At 33.1% G+C, this 14,483-nt stretch overlaps 2 protein-coding genes and 1 pseudogene across 2 annotated transcripts; 1 reads left to right on the top strand and 2 right to left on the bottom strand.

Annotated features, from left to right (window-relative positions):
* The first annotated feature begins 680 nt into the window (after positions 1 to 680).
* Positions 681 to 5,543, top strand: LOC145585758 (nicotinamide/nicotinic acid mononucleotide adenylyltransferase-like). The gene is made up of 10 exons (XM_081642471.1): positions 681 to 1,262; positions 1,408 to 1,481; positions 1,564 to 1,649; positions 1,788 to 1,871; positions 2,856 to 2,940; positions 3,068 to 3,147; positions 3,350 to 3,451; positions 3,615 to 3,673; positions 3,769 to 4,673; positions 4,775 to 5,543. The coding sequence occupies exons 1-9, from the start codon at positions 1,216 to 1,218 to the stop codon at positions 3,857 to 3,859; spliced, it is 708 nt and encodes a 235-aa protein (XP_081498597.1). The 5' UTR covers positions 681 to 1,215; the 3' UTR covers positions 3,860 to 4,673; positions 4,775 to 5,543.
* LOC145584474 (nuclear transcription factor Y subunit B-10 pseudogene) lies at positions 4,719 to 5,468 on the bottom strand (annotated as a pseudogene).
* Positions 5,544 to 10,230: 4,687 nt separating the features above from the next.
* LOC145586826 (delta(8)-fatty-acid desaturase-like) lies at positions 10,231 to 12,169 on the bottom strand. Its single transcript, XM_081643763.1, has one exon. The coding sequence runs from the start codon at positions 11,865 to 11,867 to the stop codon at positions 10,521 to 10,523; it is 1,347 nt and encodes a 448-aa protein (XP_081499889.1). The 5' UTR covers positions 11,868 to 12,169; the 3' UTR covers positions 10,231 to 10,520.
* Positions 12,170 to 14,483: the final 2,314 nt, after the last annotated feature.

Raw genomic sequence — 14,483 nt, 5'->3', positions numbered from 1 at the left:
TTGTACACATGTTAAACTGTTGTTAAAATTTTTCCCGCTTAAATCAATTGCTGACATTATATTCTTATTTTTTTTTACCTTAAATTATTATTATATTTTTTCTATGAAGACAATTATTATATTATTATACTCTATATTTTATATTATGAATTTATAAGTGACTATTTAGCTTCAAAAAATAATTACCCCCGCTTAAGAGTACTCCGTATTGCATAATTTGCTTAAATTTTTTACTGTTCATCAAAATTAATTAGATCTAAATATCATTGCAATTAATGATTATGTTTCTTTAATTTATCTCATATGAGAGACATATGTAAAATATATTTATTTCAAAGAATTTTTTTTATGCCGAGCATCGCACAGGACTTATCTAGTTTTATAATAATATAAAAACCTCAACTAAAATTAGGAGTAATAAATATGATTATGATTGTGTATATGCAAATGGGATGGGCCGTTATTAGACCTGTTCAATGGACCGGATCTGGGCTGGACCGGGCCTGAGTTAAATGGGCCGGGATGGGCTAGGGTTGAGGGCAGACTAAAATCGGCCGGGCTGGGTTATGGACTATAAAGTCCAGTCCGGCCCATTATCGCAAATTCTAATAACAACCCATAGAACAAAAGAATTAATGTGCCCTTTAAAGAGGCAATAAAACTACAGAGTATTCAATTGGAGAAGACTGAAATCCATCAAGGATGAAGGATCTACCCAACTTTTCTTTTATCATGGTAAGTCTCATAGGAGGAGAGAGAAAGTTAGTAAGAGAGAATAAGGGGAAAATGGTTTTTTTTTGTTAAGTTTGTTTTTATTTGTAATTTGTACGGTAATATAGGTGATTAGATGGAAACTTAATTGAAACCCACACAGAAGAATGAGAGAGAGGAGAGAGAAAGGAGGAGAATAAGGAATGCGGGAAAAGAATCAGAATTACATAATTTTGGGGAATTTTTTTAGGGTTTGTAATTTGGGGAAAATTGGGGAATTTTATAAGGATATAATCAGATAATCTGAGTTAAGAGAGAGAGAGAGAGTTGCAAAAAACTTTAAACGTCCAATTTGTTTTTATCACCCCAACTATAACACGACCATAACCATTCCAAAAAAAAAAAAACGAAGTGATAATAAAGACAGTTCCCAGAATCCCAGTAGCGTAGTTTCTCCAAGCCGTAATTCCGTCACTATTTCGGCGGCTCATCGTCGGAAGAAAAATGGATATTCCCTTACCATTTGATAAATTGAGTATTTCCTCAAACAAGTAAGCATATACTACATTTAATAGTATTTGTTAAATCGCTAACATCTTGCTCTGATTTGTGTTTGATCTGCAAATTATACTTTGGTTTCATTGATAATTGATACTCCATTAATCGCCTCACTTATTTTTATTCATTTTTCACCAGAGAGAAGACGTCTGTGGTTTTAGTTGCAACTGGAAGTTTCAATCCTCCCACTTACATGCACTTGCGAATGCTCGGTAATGTCATTTATAATTTTATCATCCTACTTTCTTATAATATAACAATTATGTACTAATAATGTGAAATTAATTGCTTAAGAATTGGCAAGAGATGCTTTGAATTCACAAGGTTATCATGTTATTGGAGGCTATTTATCACCTGTCAACGATGCATATAACAAGAGGGTATCCTTCATTTTCTTTGTTTTGGGTGATTATGTATCAATTTCGTATTGTATGTGCATCAATTTTTGGTGTTATATCAAATGTATGTGCAATGCATTATGTGCAAAATGAAGTGAGATACTGCTTGTTTTTTTGCAGGGCCTTTTATCTGCTGAACATCGTATACAAATGTGTCAACTAGCCTGTAAAAGTTCAGACTTTATAATGGTAGATGCGTGGGAGGTAATATGCTGCTAGTTATTTTTGTAATCAATTAAATATCCGATCTCTGAGCATTTTCTTTACTTCCATCCTTTGATGGAGGTGGGAGATGTTGAGATATCCTTTTATTTGTTTGAATAGTTAGGACTTGAAAGTATAATATGTTCGTTAAGTCAGTTGAGATAGAACAAATATGAGCTAATGATAATAACGGCCTTCTTTGTAACATTGCAATTAGTAACTTGTTTGAGGCGGTTAAAACCCCATGGAACGTCCACCATTTGTTGATGGTAGTTCGATAAACTTCACTGTCCTTTTGTAATCAACTTACAATGGCAGTCCATATGCAAAGTTATTTACTGGAAGGTTATGTTGATCAAATCAACTCCTGTGATTATATTCTTCCCAACCCACATTATTTTCCTTTAAATTACTCTTCTACCATGAATATTACTAAATTTAATCATATTCCTGTCCCTTATGCTTCTTCTGATTCTTTCTCTTAGCAATATTACCCCACCCTGTCTTCCCTTATTTTGTACTGAATGTTTAACAAATTGTAAAGAAATGGAATTCTTTGCTTTTGTTAACCAAGTTGTGCTTGCATTATTTCCTTTGTGGCTCCCTATGACCCCCATCTTTGCAATAATAGGGAATTGGTTGCTTTTATTTTGAGATCGAGTTCTGTTTATATCATCCATTGTGACTCCCCTATGACCCCCATCCCGGCCCAAAATTTAAAAAAAAAAAATAAAAAGTAATAAGTTGTGGTTATTCAGCACTAGAAACCCCATGGGACTCCTGTATTTCTCTGAACTAAAGGCAAATGATTTGAAGTTCTATATTTACTCTGTTGACTGGCAGTAGCTTGAAAGTGTCATTGCCTAAGACTCCAATAATTTTCCTACGGCTGTAGATGTTACTATGGGTGATGTGAGGGAGAAGGATGACCTCTCAACTGCCACGGGCAATTAATTGTTTCTGATGATATAAACCCTGCTACAGGCAAAACAATCTTCCTATCAACGAACACTGACTGTTTTAACTAGAGTGAAGAGTTTTTTATGCGAGAATGGTCTTGTTTCACCAGGTATAATTTCACTTCTTTTGCATTCATGCATCCTGCATCAAGCAATTGGCACATCTTTTGATATGGATGACTTTTTTGCTCATGTGTGAATAAAAGGCAAATTAACATCTTAGCCTTTTCTACCCAGGGTCCCTTCGGGTAATGCTTGTCTGCGGTTCTGATTTATTGGAGTCATTTGCCACTCCTGGTGTTTGGATACCAGAGCAGGTATTTTCTGAGGGAAATTACAGTTTAACTGAAATAGAGTGCAAGGCTACATTCTCGAATTTGATGTATTAGGAATTTAGGATCAGTGCGTGTTTCAGACAAGTATGTAACCTTTTAGGCTTCAGCCATTGTGAATTTGTGACAAGAGTTGATGACAATGTATGAATGATTTGGCTATGCTGACATGGTTCTTGATTTCCAGGTCCAGGCCCTATGTAGAGACTTTGGCGTGGCTTGTATTCGCAGAGAAGGGAAAGATGTTGAAAAAATTATTCTAAGCAATGACATACTGAATGAGAACAAGGTATGTAGAACTTTGGACTTGTAGGTTGAACTATCAGATTTTGCAAAAGCCCTAGATAGGAATCACAGCTCCCTATTTCTATCGTCTAATTGTCTTGTTAAATAAGTTTTTTGTATTCATGAGCTTATTTTTTTTATTCTTTTTTTAAATATTTTTTCTGCAGAATAATATTAAGATTGTGGATGAACTCATCTCAAACCAAATTAGCTCAACTCGAATAAGGTGAGATACTCACTGTCTCTCTGATTCATGGTCACTGATTTATGGAAGACATTCATAACTGAGGATTCAATATCTTATGTTTGTCATGTTTTTAGGGACTGCATCGCAAGAGGGTTGTCCGTGAAGTACCTAACAGCTGATGAAGTGATAGATTATATACGAAAACATAACCTTTATTTACATTAATCAGATCTATATGACTACAAGTCTGCAATTGAAAACAGCTATATGGAGAACTGGTTCTCAGAAAGGAGGAAATGTAGGGGGCATGTGCAAATGGAACTACCAACTTTCCCTCCCTCTCATGGTTGCGAACTTGTTCTACATGTAGCCAGACTTCGATTATAAACCACAAAGCAATATATTATTCTACCATCTTAATTTTAGGTCACATTCTATAACATGAATTAAGTAGGTGTGGCGGGCATTGTAGATAAATTAAGGGAAAATCGTCTGCGTTGGTTTGGACATGTAAGACGGAGACCCGAGGGTGCACCGGTGCGAAGAGTGGAAGAGTGGGACCATGGAGGGATTAAACGAGGAAGAGGGAGACCAAAGATGACTTGGTTGGAAGGAGTGAGGAAGGATATGAAGTGCATGGATTTACGTGAGGATGAAGTTTTGGATCGTAAGGGATGGAGGAGAAAGATTTATGTTGATGACTACACGGAATAATCAAATTTGGTTCATGTTAGCCGACCCCACTTTTGGGATTAAGGCTTTGATTGATTGATTGATTGATTGATTCTATAACATGAATTGATGGTTTTCTGTTACTACCAAGTTAAATATAGAATGTTCTCTCTTGCCTTGTTATACAAGGCTGTTTATTTTTTCATGCTAGCATTAAACATAGTATTAAACAAAAGTCTTGCATTATCGGGGATGCAACAAAGGAAAAAACATACGAGAGCACCTTAGAACATTATGGCATTGTACATAAACAAACTACGACATTTTAACCAAAGCATTTGAGATTTGTCTCCCATAGATCGATATGGTAAGATATCCATCCTCTCCTAGTTACCTTCCCTTTACTGTTTTCTTACTTGTGATGACCATATGGACTACAGAAATACTGATTGGTGTGAGTTGGCTCAGATGGACCGACTCCTTCACTTGCTTCACCAATTCCAAGAGCCAAACTTGGGCCAATACTATCACCAACAGGATATGTGTACAAGTCTTGACTTGTACTTATTGGTCCACAGTCTGTGCCAGATGTAGTACTAAACATAGCAGATTGAGGATGAACCCCTACAAAAGAGGGCAAGCCATTAGTGGCAAAAGCAATGTTCTCAGAACCGCGCCTAGGGACTGGTGGATACAGCTCGTTCTCTCGGTACTTTTGGAGGTATATAGATAACAGCTCAACATAGTGATCAAGCCCAAGCCTAGACATTGCCACAATAACATCTTCAGCTGTTATAGTCTTGCGGTGTTCCTGTTGACACCTCTCATTAGCCTCACTGGTGATGAAGCTGATGAACTCTGAAACACATTCCTGCAGCATCACTTTGGCCCCGTCAGCCACCTTTCCATTGCTGGGAAGGACTTGCCTTATGATCCGGACCAAATTTGCAATTGGCATGTAATGATCTTGTTCACGAAACGGAGGTACTGGGGCCTTAAACTTGGGAATTTTGGTCGCATGACTGGTGTGTAGGTCAGGATTCATGTTGTTGCAAATGTTACCCTGGATTTGATGATTGTGTTCAGTGTGGTTTAGCATTGAGCTTTGGTTGCTGTTGGTCATCCTGATATCGTGTCCACCGATATCACCTATCAATGGCATTGTACCTGAAAATTATGACAAGTTAAAGCGAAGTAAACGAACAAGCATCATAGATCAAATCCTTAATGAAGCAGTGAGGCTTTAATTCTTTTTTTTTTGAGACAGTTGCTCACAAAATTTGGACTTGTATGTCTCTCTTTGGTAGGAATTGAATGGTATGTTGTTTAACGTAATGAGTAACAAGAAATTGGACAGTAAATAAGATTTTTAGCTAAGCTCTTACTCATAAAGAAATACTAGCCTTTCCAAAAAATAACTACGAATAGCATTTTAAGGTTACAAAATAAACTTAGTATTGTGTTGTTAGAGATATTGACAACTAATATACCATTAATAGAATGCTAGTAGCACCCAAAAATAATACTCGTAATAAAAATTCTATCAATATTTTACATAGACAAACAATAGTAATATTAATGTTAAGTTTTTAACATGTTAATTTGTACCTAGCATCATTTTAAATTACCACCCTTGCGAAAATCAACTACTTGTAGATCGAATGGAGAGTTTGGTTGGGAGGAGGAAACAAACTTAGGTACAAACTGAGTAACAAATATGAGTAAATAGGATGAAAGATATACATTATCTTTTTTGGTATAGAGAGAGTCAATGAGCCACGAAAGATTATAATAATATAGACTTGAAAACACATCTCAACTTTTAAATTGAAGAATTATATACTTCATAAAAAATATATGTTTTGATATAATCTTACATGTAAACACATTAAATTACATTCAAGTAGAGCTAAAAAGTACGTTACGAGTATGTGTTTGTTAGGAAAAAGAAAGCAAGTGACCAAACTTAGCTTTAAGGGCATAAAAACAAGGGCATCCAAAAATTCGAAATACGAATACATGTTTATTGAAGTCACATTTCAAACATGTTATCTCTTTTTTTTTTTTTTTTTGCACATGTTTTCTCTCCTTAGAAAGTTTTTGTAACCAATTAATTACTTGTAGAAGTTGATACAAATTATAATAATAATGTTTTTAAAAATAACAATGTAACGCCTTATAAAGTTATAAATAAGAATAGAAGAACAATCAAAGATAAGGGTGATAAAAAATCATGATAGCTTGTCTTCAAAAAAAAAAAAAAAAAAAAAAAAAATGATAGCTTAACTTTTGAATGTAACTCCCACCATAAAAAGGTGAAAATGTTTGTGTGTGTGATATAAAACGTGTTTTTTTTTTTAATGTCACGATATTCAAATTGCTAAAAGAGATTAACTTGATTAAAATACTAAAGTGAAGGGTTTTTTTTTTTGTTGTGAGTTTATGTATTAGTGAATGTAATTGATAATAAAAATACTTCGCATGTACTACTGGATTTTGCTAAGTATTCTTTAGTGGTAACAATCACAATAGTAAGGATGTGTAACCTTAATTAATGTAAAAAAAAAAAAATAGAGATACAAGGTTGAAAAAAAATCAAATTTTATGGAGATAAATGCATGATATGTAAGAAAAACAAACACGTGTTCTCTCAGGAAAAAGAAATTTAATTCAAGGAAAGATTGATTTACCAAGTGGTGCTACAAATTGAGGAGCATTTGTCTGGTCCATGTGTTGGTCATGGCTCCAATTCTCTTCAACATTTGGTTGAGAATTTGGATTTTCAATAAATGATGAAAATAATAGAGGCTTAGCAATTGCTGGCATTGGTTGATTATTGGAATTTTCCTCTTGCATCTCTCTAAATTTCCTTCTTTCTCTTTCAATTTTCTACACCCAAAACCTAATGCTTTCTACAAAAGTTTTTTTCTCTCTTTGAATAACAAAAACCTGTAATATTTTGCATAGACATTTATAGATGGTGAGAAATGAACTTTAACTAACAAACAATTGGTGTCTTTAAAAAGAAATCAATTATATTACGGAATATATAAAAAACATACGAAGTGCACCATGATATTGTGATTTAGTAGTTGACTACTTCCATAGTTCCGTAGTACGTATTATAAATCTTAGGTATTAAGATTAAATTTGAGGTCACGTTTATAATTTGATGTTGCATAAGCTTTGTTTACATGTGAATGCAAATTCATTGGTGTAAATCACATAACGCTCATCAGCTTATTTACAAGCAAGCTCACTTTGGTGGTTAAATTATACTTTGATAATTAGGAGTAATTGTTAATTGGTGTTGTTTTAAGCATGACTACTTGAGTATTTAATAAAAAGTATATAAATTATTGATTGACCAATCCTGAGGAAAGGCTAGAAGTGTGATTGAGCAATAATACAAATATGAAACTGATTTATCCGTTGTAAATCCAAGTAAGCAAATGGCCAAATGTGCTTTGTTCAAGTTTTGGGCCAACCCAATTAGTGAATCATTGAACAATGATGGGCCAATCCTTGGGCCCAACACATTTACTGGTTTGTTTTTGCTGAGCTTGCATATGATTTGTTTTTTTAACTTGGCAAATCTCATGCTTAATTGGTTTTCCTCACTTGCCAAAGTATGTTATAAGAACAATCATTTGAAAATTTCAAATGTTAAACTTATTACGGAGTATAATCAAACGGCAATTACCAGTGATAATTTGATACGTGTAAATTTTTGTATTGAACTCTTGTTATTAATACAGTAATTTTTAAGATATTTTTTATGACATAATAAAGATAAGTATTACTCTGTATCTATAAACTACTATGACATTATAGTATATTGTTATAAAATGAAGGTTTAGTATGTTGTATGTATATAAGCCCAAATGAATTAGAAAATTATTAAAAAAAAAAAAAAAGCTTTGACAGAATTGATACCATATGGAAAAGCTTTTTTAATTGCAATTTCTCGGATTTTGAGTTTTAACATGAAACAGAGTTTCATGTAAAATTATCCAATTTAACTTCTTGTTCAATTCATCCATTAACAACTTTTTTTTTTTTTTTTTTTTTTTTTTTTTATCAATTTATATGAAATAAAGCATGTTTTTTTGGTGTTTAGAGAGCCAAAAGGGCGGGGGTGAGAATCGATCCCAGGATCTTCTTAAATCGAGAAGGAAGCTCTAACCACTTGAGCTATCCATCACTCTCATATGAAATAAAGCATGTTAACGTCAATTTTATTTTATTTTATTTTAACTGCTTGTCACTATTTTTGAGTAAATTATAGATTTAACATACTCCTTGATTAGTTTGTTTTCCACATAGCTAAAGCCTTACATACAGTCTCCTTGAGAAAGTCAAGTAAGATTTTCCACAAACAAGACAGTTGCAACGAAATTTCTTCGCGTCCATGTAAGGTGTGAATTTGAAAAGTATTGCAAGACTTTAATGGAGTACAAAATATCTTGATTAAATTAACATATAATTGAATCCCATTCTCTTAGCTTTTTTGGCCTTGCATGACTTTAGTTTGTAGCTTTGTGAATTCATGAATATCATGTATCATGATCAATTGTCCTTTAATTCCGGTTTTTTATAACTGCCGTTAATTTGAAGGGAAAAATTATGAATTGTCATGGTTTCTCCTAGTTTGAATGCTTTTTGAACAAATTAAATGGTTTTCTTATTTTCTAACATTATTGATATTTTTGCTTGTTGCAATGTTGCCTCGTTTTATATCATTTGGATGTTCTTTTTTCTTGAGTTAGTGTTATTGCTTGTTTGAGGATTAAGTGTACATAGAGCTGTTAGAGGTATTTACACCGAGTGTATAAAAGACGGCATAAATCCACAATGATGCACAAATGGTGAAAACTAACACGGCGAGCCAGGAAGTGACATTATAATCAATTAATCATGTATTTGAGTACTTGTACTACATATTAATCTAATTAAAAGAGTGAAATTACTAGCAGAAAGCATCAATTAAGCAGCAGCAATTTGCAAACATTTAGAAATCTTCAAATTCTTGATTAACAACAAGAAACCAAAATTTCAAGTACCAAAATCTAATCCAAGTTCATGGAAGTAGCAGGCCATCCGTGACAGGTGGGTATAAAAGCTTAGCACTTAAGCCAGCAATAAATTTGTTTTTGATATTTTTTTCTGTTGCAACTTACAAGTGATAGTCTAATGCAGAAGGAATTCCCTTTCAAAGGTGGGTCCATGTTCCATACGATTACTTATCAATTTATCATCTTAGCATAGTGCTATAATGGACTAGTTCTTGATGTAAACACTTGGAATTTGCTGTCAATTTGCTAACACTTCTTTTTTTGTGGTTCTAATTGTATAAGCCAAAAGCCCTAGTCACCACTTTATAAATGAATATCAAACCACACTTGACAAAATGATTTTGTTTGAACAACTAAAGCATGTTCGTTATTGTTGAATATTTTGTTTTTTTTTTCTGAAAAATTAAACTATTTAATTTGAATATTGAATATTAGTTCCCGCCTTTTTATTGTCAGTTTTCAAAATATAGAATCTCACAGCCTGATAAACCAAACTAATTACAATAGCAATTTATTCATGATTTTTCGGAAAATGACTCCCTGCCGACTCTTAGCAATTTCAATTTCATGCCATTTGGCTTACTTTTAATCTACAAAAAAGCCATGTAGCATACAAACTCACAAAAGAAAATCTGCTTAGGATACACGCAGCGTAAACCAGACTCAGAATCTGAAATCTGAACAAGAGTTATATAGCTTCCACCTGAATACCATATTACCTGCACCGGCTGCACCTTTAACGTATTTGCTGCTTAATAATACGAGTACCATACTGTCTCATAATCATAGTCATACATAATAAGAAAGAATTATGAACGAAGGAAGACATGTCCTCGAAACTAACATCAGTTGAACAAGATGAAATTTCGATTTATGTAATATGCAGTAGTAACTAATAATAATGTTTTGATTCATGTAAAGCAGGATAGATAATAGATACATGAATTCGAAGTGAGATTCCTAAAAGTAGTGAATCATATAAGTGCTGCTACAACAGCAGATAAATGAACAAAACCTCCATGTGAAATGTCGACAACAAAAACCTCGCATTATCCTTGAAGGAAAAGGAAAACAAAACTTGACTGGAAATGGCATGAAGCCATCAACCATAAGGTTTAAACAGCAAGTGGTAAATGAAATTAACCATGGGTGTTGACAGCTTCCCATAGCAAGTTCTTAGGCATCGGATTGGAAAGATCTCGAGCTTGAAGAGCTGCATCCCTAAGGGTCTTAAGGGTCGAAACATTAGCCTCCCAGAAAGACAGACTCCTGTAAGGCAAATTGTGCTTCTTGCAAAGATCCTTCACCACAGGGGCAACCTTTCTGAGATTGCAACGAGGCAAACGAGGGAACAAATGATGCTCGAGCTGGAATTGTAGTCCACCAAACAACCAATCCATCCAAGACGCGCAAGCAATGTCAATCGATCCAAACGTCTGTTTCTCAAACCAATCATTCCCATGAGGCTGTCCAACATACACATTGGCAGAGAAATGGTTCAAAGTAAACTGAATGTGCTGAAAAGCAGTGACCACGAAGCTGGCGAGCACGAACATGAACCTCTCTTCCCAACTAGGCAAGCAGGAAACAAGAAGAGGATACCAAGTCCAAAACACCATAATCCCCATTATGTTCAAACCCCTATTGATCACCTTCCTGTTAGGGTTAAACAACAGCAAAAGGGTCTGCACATACAAATTAATCCTAGCAACAACCATCACAGGATAATATGTCATATGCTGATAACTCACAAGAAACCTTGCAACCGGATCAAAATCCATCTTCCTTCCATAGAAAACAGAGGTCATATTATTGAAAAACTTGGTCGACACCGCGAAAACCGGTATGTGTTGCAGATCTGGGTCATGATCTAAGCTATTACAGGCAATGTGGTGTGCATTATGAGTCCATTTCCACCAAGCCATACTAATCCCAGTCAAACAATTCCCAGTCAAAATCTGAGCAACCTTATTATACTTAGGACTTGACATAATCTGATAATGCCCAGAATCATGCCCTAAATAAGCACTCTGAATCCAAGCCATACCCATCAATGCACCACAACCCAGATGCACAAGCACATTATCAGACCAAATCACACCATAAACACATAGACTTAACATTATAAAAATTGAAATAAAGATATAAATTACAGCATGCCCTTTCTTCTCAAATAAACCCATTTTAGTAAATTCATTGTGAAGCTTTCTGTAATCCTTTGACATATCTGTAACCTCAAAATCCTTCAAATAATACCCATTAAAAAATTGATCAAGTTTATTCCATGTAGTACCTGGGTGATATGCTATGAATGCATCTGTAACATCATTACCAGCAAGTGCTAACAATGGTATATCTCCACCTGGATGATCTTTCGCCCAATTTGTAACATCATAAACTTTCCCTTGAATTGAAATCCATAGATCTCCTGCTTTGTTGTGATTCTTCAGTTCATCAGATGTGATGTATTTCTTTGCTTCCACCATTGTTAAACAAACAATGCAAGATCAAATCTTTCTCAGTTTTTCACCCTACCCAGAAAAAATTACAGATTTTCACGAATTTGAGGATGTGGGTATTGCTCAAATTAACCAAAATAAAGCAACCCCATTAAACGGGTTGGTTTTATTATAATTAAATTTGAATTTATTTCTATTTTTTTTTTTGGGATTATTAGAGTTGTTATTTCTGGGTTTACAATGGGAGAGGGAGAAGATGAGGATGAGAGCGGAGCAGCGAGGCAGAAGGAAGGGGAAAGGGTTGGAGTTAGCCTGTGAGTAGGAGTATATACCGTTTTAAAAAGGTATTTATTTATGGTGAAAATATATCAAAAATATTTAAAATAATGAGCTGTAAATAAAAAATTGTAAAAATAAAATCTATACTTTAGTATTTAAAAACACAAACCAAAATTGACACATGTCATCATTCTTTCTCACCTTTCTTTATTCATTCTCCCTCCTTATGTTTTCAAAGAAATTCTCTCTTCATCTCCCCCTTTATTTCTCAATAACTTTTATATTTTGTAATCTTTATTTTAATTCAATAACAAATTAAATTTCCTAAACCTTCTCCTCTTCTCATTATTCCATCTATCAATTCAATTTATTCACATTCATAATTCATTTCTTTAATTTGACCCCTTATCTTCCCCCTCTTCTTATATAAATACAAATTTTCAATAAAGATTTTTTCACACTCATTAAGTTTCAAAAACTAAAAAATTAGTATATCTCTCAAAATTCTATGTGAAATTTCTACAACAATGAGGATGATGATTGAAAAGGGAAATATTTAGGTGGCAAGAATACTATGGAAATTCCATAGGATGACATTGTTTGCGTGTCATGGGGCTTTAATTTTGAAGATATTAAGCGCAATATAAGAGACATATATTGGTAAAGCTAAAGAAGAATATAATGTCTTCACATTTGATGTAAAAATTGTAAATTATAATAAGTGTTTGGTATTTACAAAGTAGTTTTTTATACAAATTGTTGATTAATATATCATGCGATAGAGATATGATTTTATGATTTTAAGCCATTTTTTCTACAACTATTAGTCTATTACCATAAATTCATAAAATATTATAATATGTCAAAAGACGATAAAATAAATTCATTCAAATAATTTGTAAAAGGGTTTTTTTTTTTTTTGTGACAAGATAATTTGTAAAGTTTCAAATAAATATATAACTTAAGCATAACCCGTGCGTAGAACGGGTCCAAAAGCTAGTTGGTATGAATGTGAAAGGAGTTGGCAAAAACCCAAAAGAAGAGATTATGAGTCACGAAGTAATGACCACAAAAAAAGGACAAGAATAATGCAAAAATTGGATGATTGGTTTCTAAGGATTTTGAAAAGGTGTGGACTCAGTATAACGTTTTTGTTGATATTTTCTTGGCCTACTTAGATTGATTTCGGGTTGTCTTCTTCTATTATTCGAGGAACCTACATACCACCTACCTAGCTTAACGAGTCTTAACTGCCTTGCCTTATCATGGAGAAAACAAATATTTAAAAATACTTTTTACTTGTATAAAACAAGCCAGCCTTACAAAATTACAATCCATGGAGTAATTTGTGTGATGCGGAGTAGTTTGTTAAATTTGAAGTTTTTGTTCATCCTATCATCTTACGGAGTACACAGAATTGTTGAAGGTGCATTAACAAAATTAGTTTTATGTTTAAAGTGTGTTTGATTTTCATTCATGTGATCTAATATGAATTTATTATACATAATTAGAATTATTTTTAGCTATATCATATTCTATCTTAACACTTTTTTTTTAATATCTTATTTAGGGTCTGTTCTAATTTACTGAAATGAACTGAATTTATTGGAGCTGAATTGAAGTGAATATTTTATGAGAGAAGGAAATTAAAAAGTAAATTGAACTGAATATTTTATAAGAGAAAGAAATTAAGAACTGAAGTGAACTGATTGGAGCTGAACTGAACTGAACTGAAAATAAGCGGAAGAGAACAGACCCTCACTATAAATTAATAGGATTTATTTTAACAGTTACTAATATTAATTGAAACCAAGTAGCCCTTATTTACAATGAAGTATTATTTGAACTTATCTTATCTCAATATATCTAATATAATTTGTATTTCAATCAATATTACCTTAAAAGTCATTGGTAAAATTCGCTTCATAATTGCATGTGTGATGTGTAATTAAATCGTTAGCCAAGTATAGTCAATGTGATTATAATTGGACTATAATTATGATCAAGATTCGTTGTTGAATTCTTATATGGCTCTCAAAAGTTAATTTTCTTGCTAAATGACTATGAATAATATGATCGGATAGTTTGAAAATGATAATTTAACATGACTGAGGTTAAAAAAAATACTTCCACCTCTTCAAATGATAGTCCCTTATGGGTAAATTTTAGTCATAAAATGTTCACCTCATTTGCTTTTTCCAATAACTATTAATATTATTTTTTTACCAAAATTTTCTTCAATTTGTAAAAATATTTGTGCAAATTTAAATTTTTCATATATTTTTATTACTTTCTCTTTCTACTTTTTTTATATACTCAATGTCAATTTACTTTTTTAATATACTGAAACTATTTTTATTTGTG

Source organism: Chenopodium album, chromosome 16 (genome assembly GCF_948465745.1).
Source record: "Chenopodium album chromosome 16, dcCheAlbu1.1, whole genome shotgun sequence".
Taxonomy (NCBI): Eukaryota; Viridiplantae; Streptophyta; class Magnoliopsida; order Caryophyllales; family Amaranthaceae; genus Chenopodium; species Chenopodium album.
The sequence above is the reverse complement of the archived record's forward strand: the minus strand, read 5'-3'. Positions and strand labels throughout refer to the sequence as shown.

Excerpts from the sequence above, each read along its gene's own strand:
- LOC145585758 (XM_081642471.1), top strand. The coding sequence starts at position 1,216 with ATGGATATTCCCTTACCATTTGATAAATTGAGTATTTCCTCAAACAA. Across the intron at positions 1,263-1,407 it reads TTGAGTATTTCCTCAAACAA|AGAGAAGACGTCTGTGGTTT; the intron begins GTAAGCATATAC and ends ATTTTTCACCAG. Across the intron at positions 2,941-3,067 it reads GAATGGTCTTGTTTCACCAG|GGTCCCTTCGGGTAATGCTT; the intron begins GTATAATTTCAC and ends TTTTCTACCCAG.
- LOC145586826 (XM_081643763.1), bottom strand. The coding sequence starts at position 11,867 with ATGGTGGAAGCAAAGAAATACATCACATCTGATGAACTGAAGAATCAC.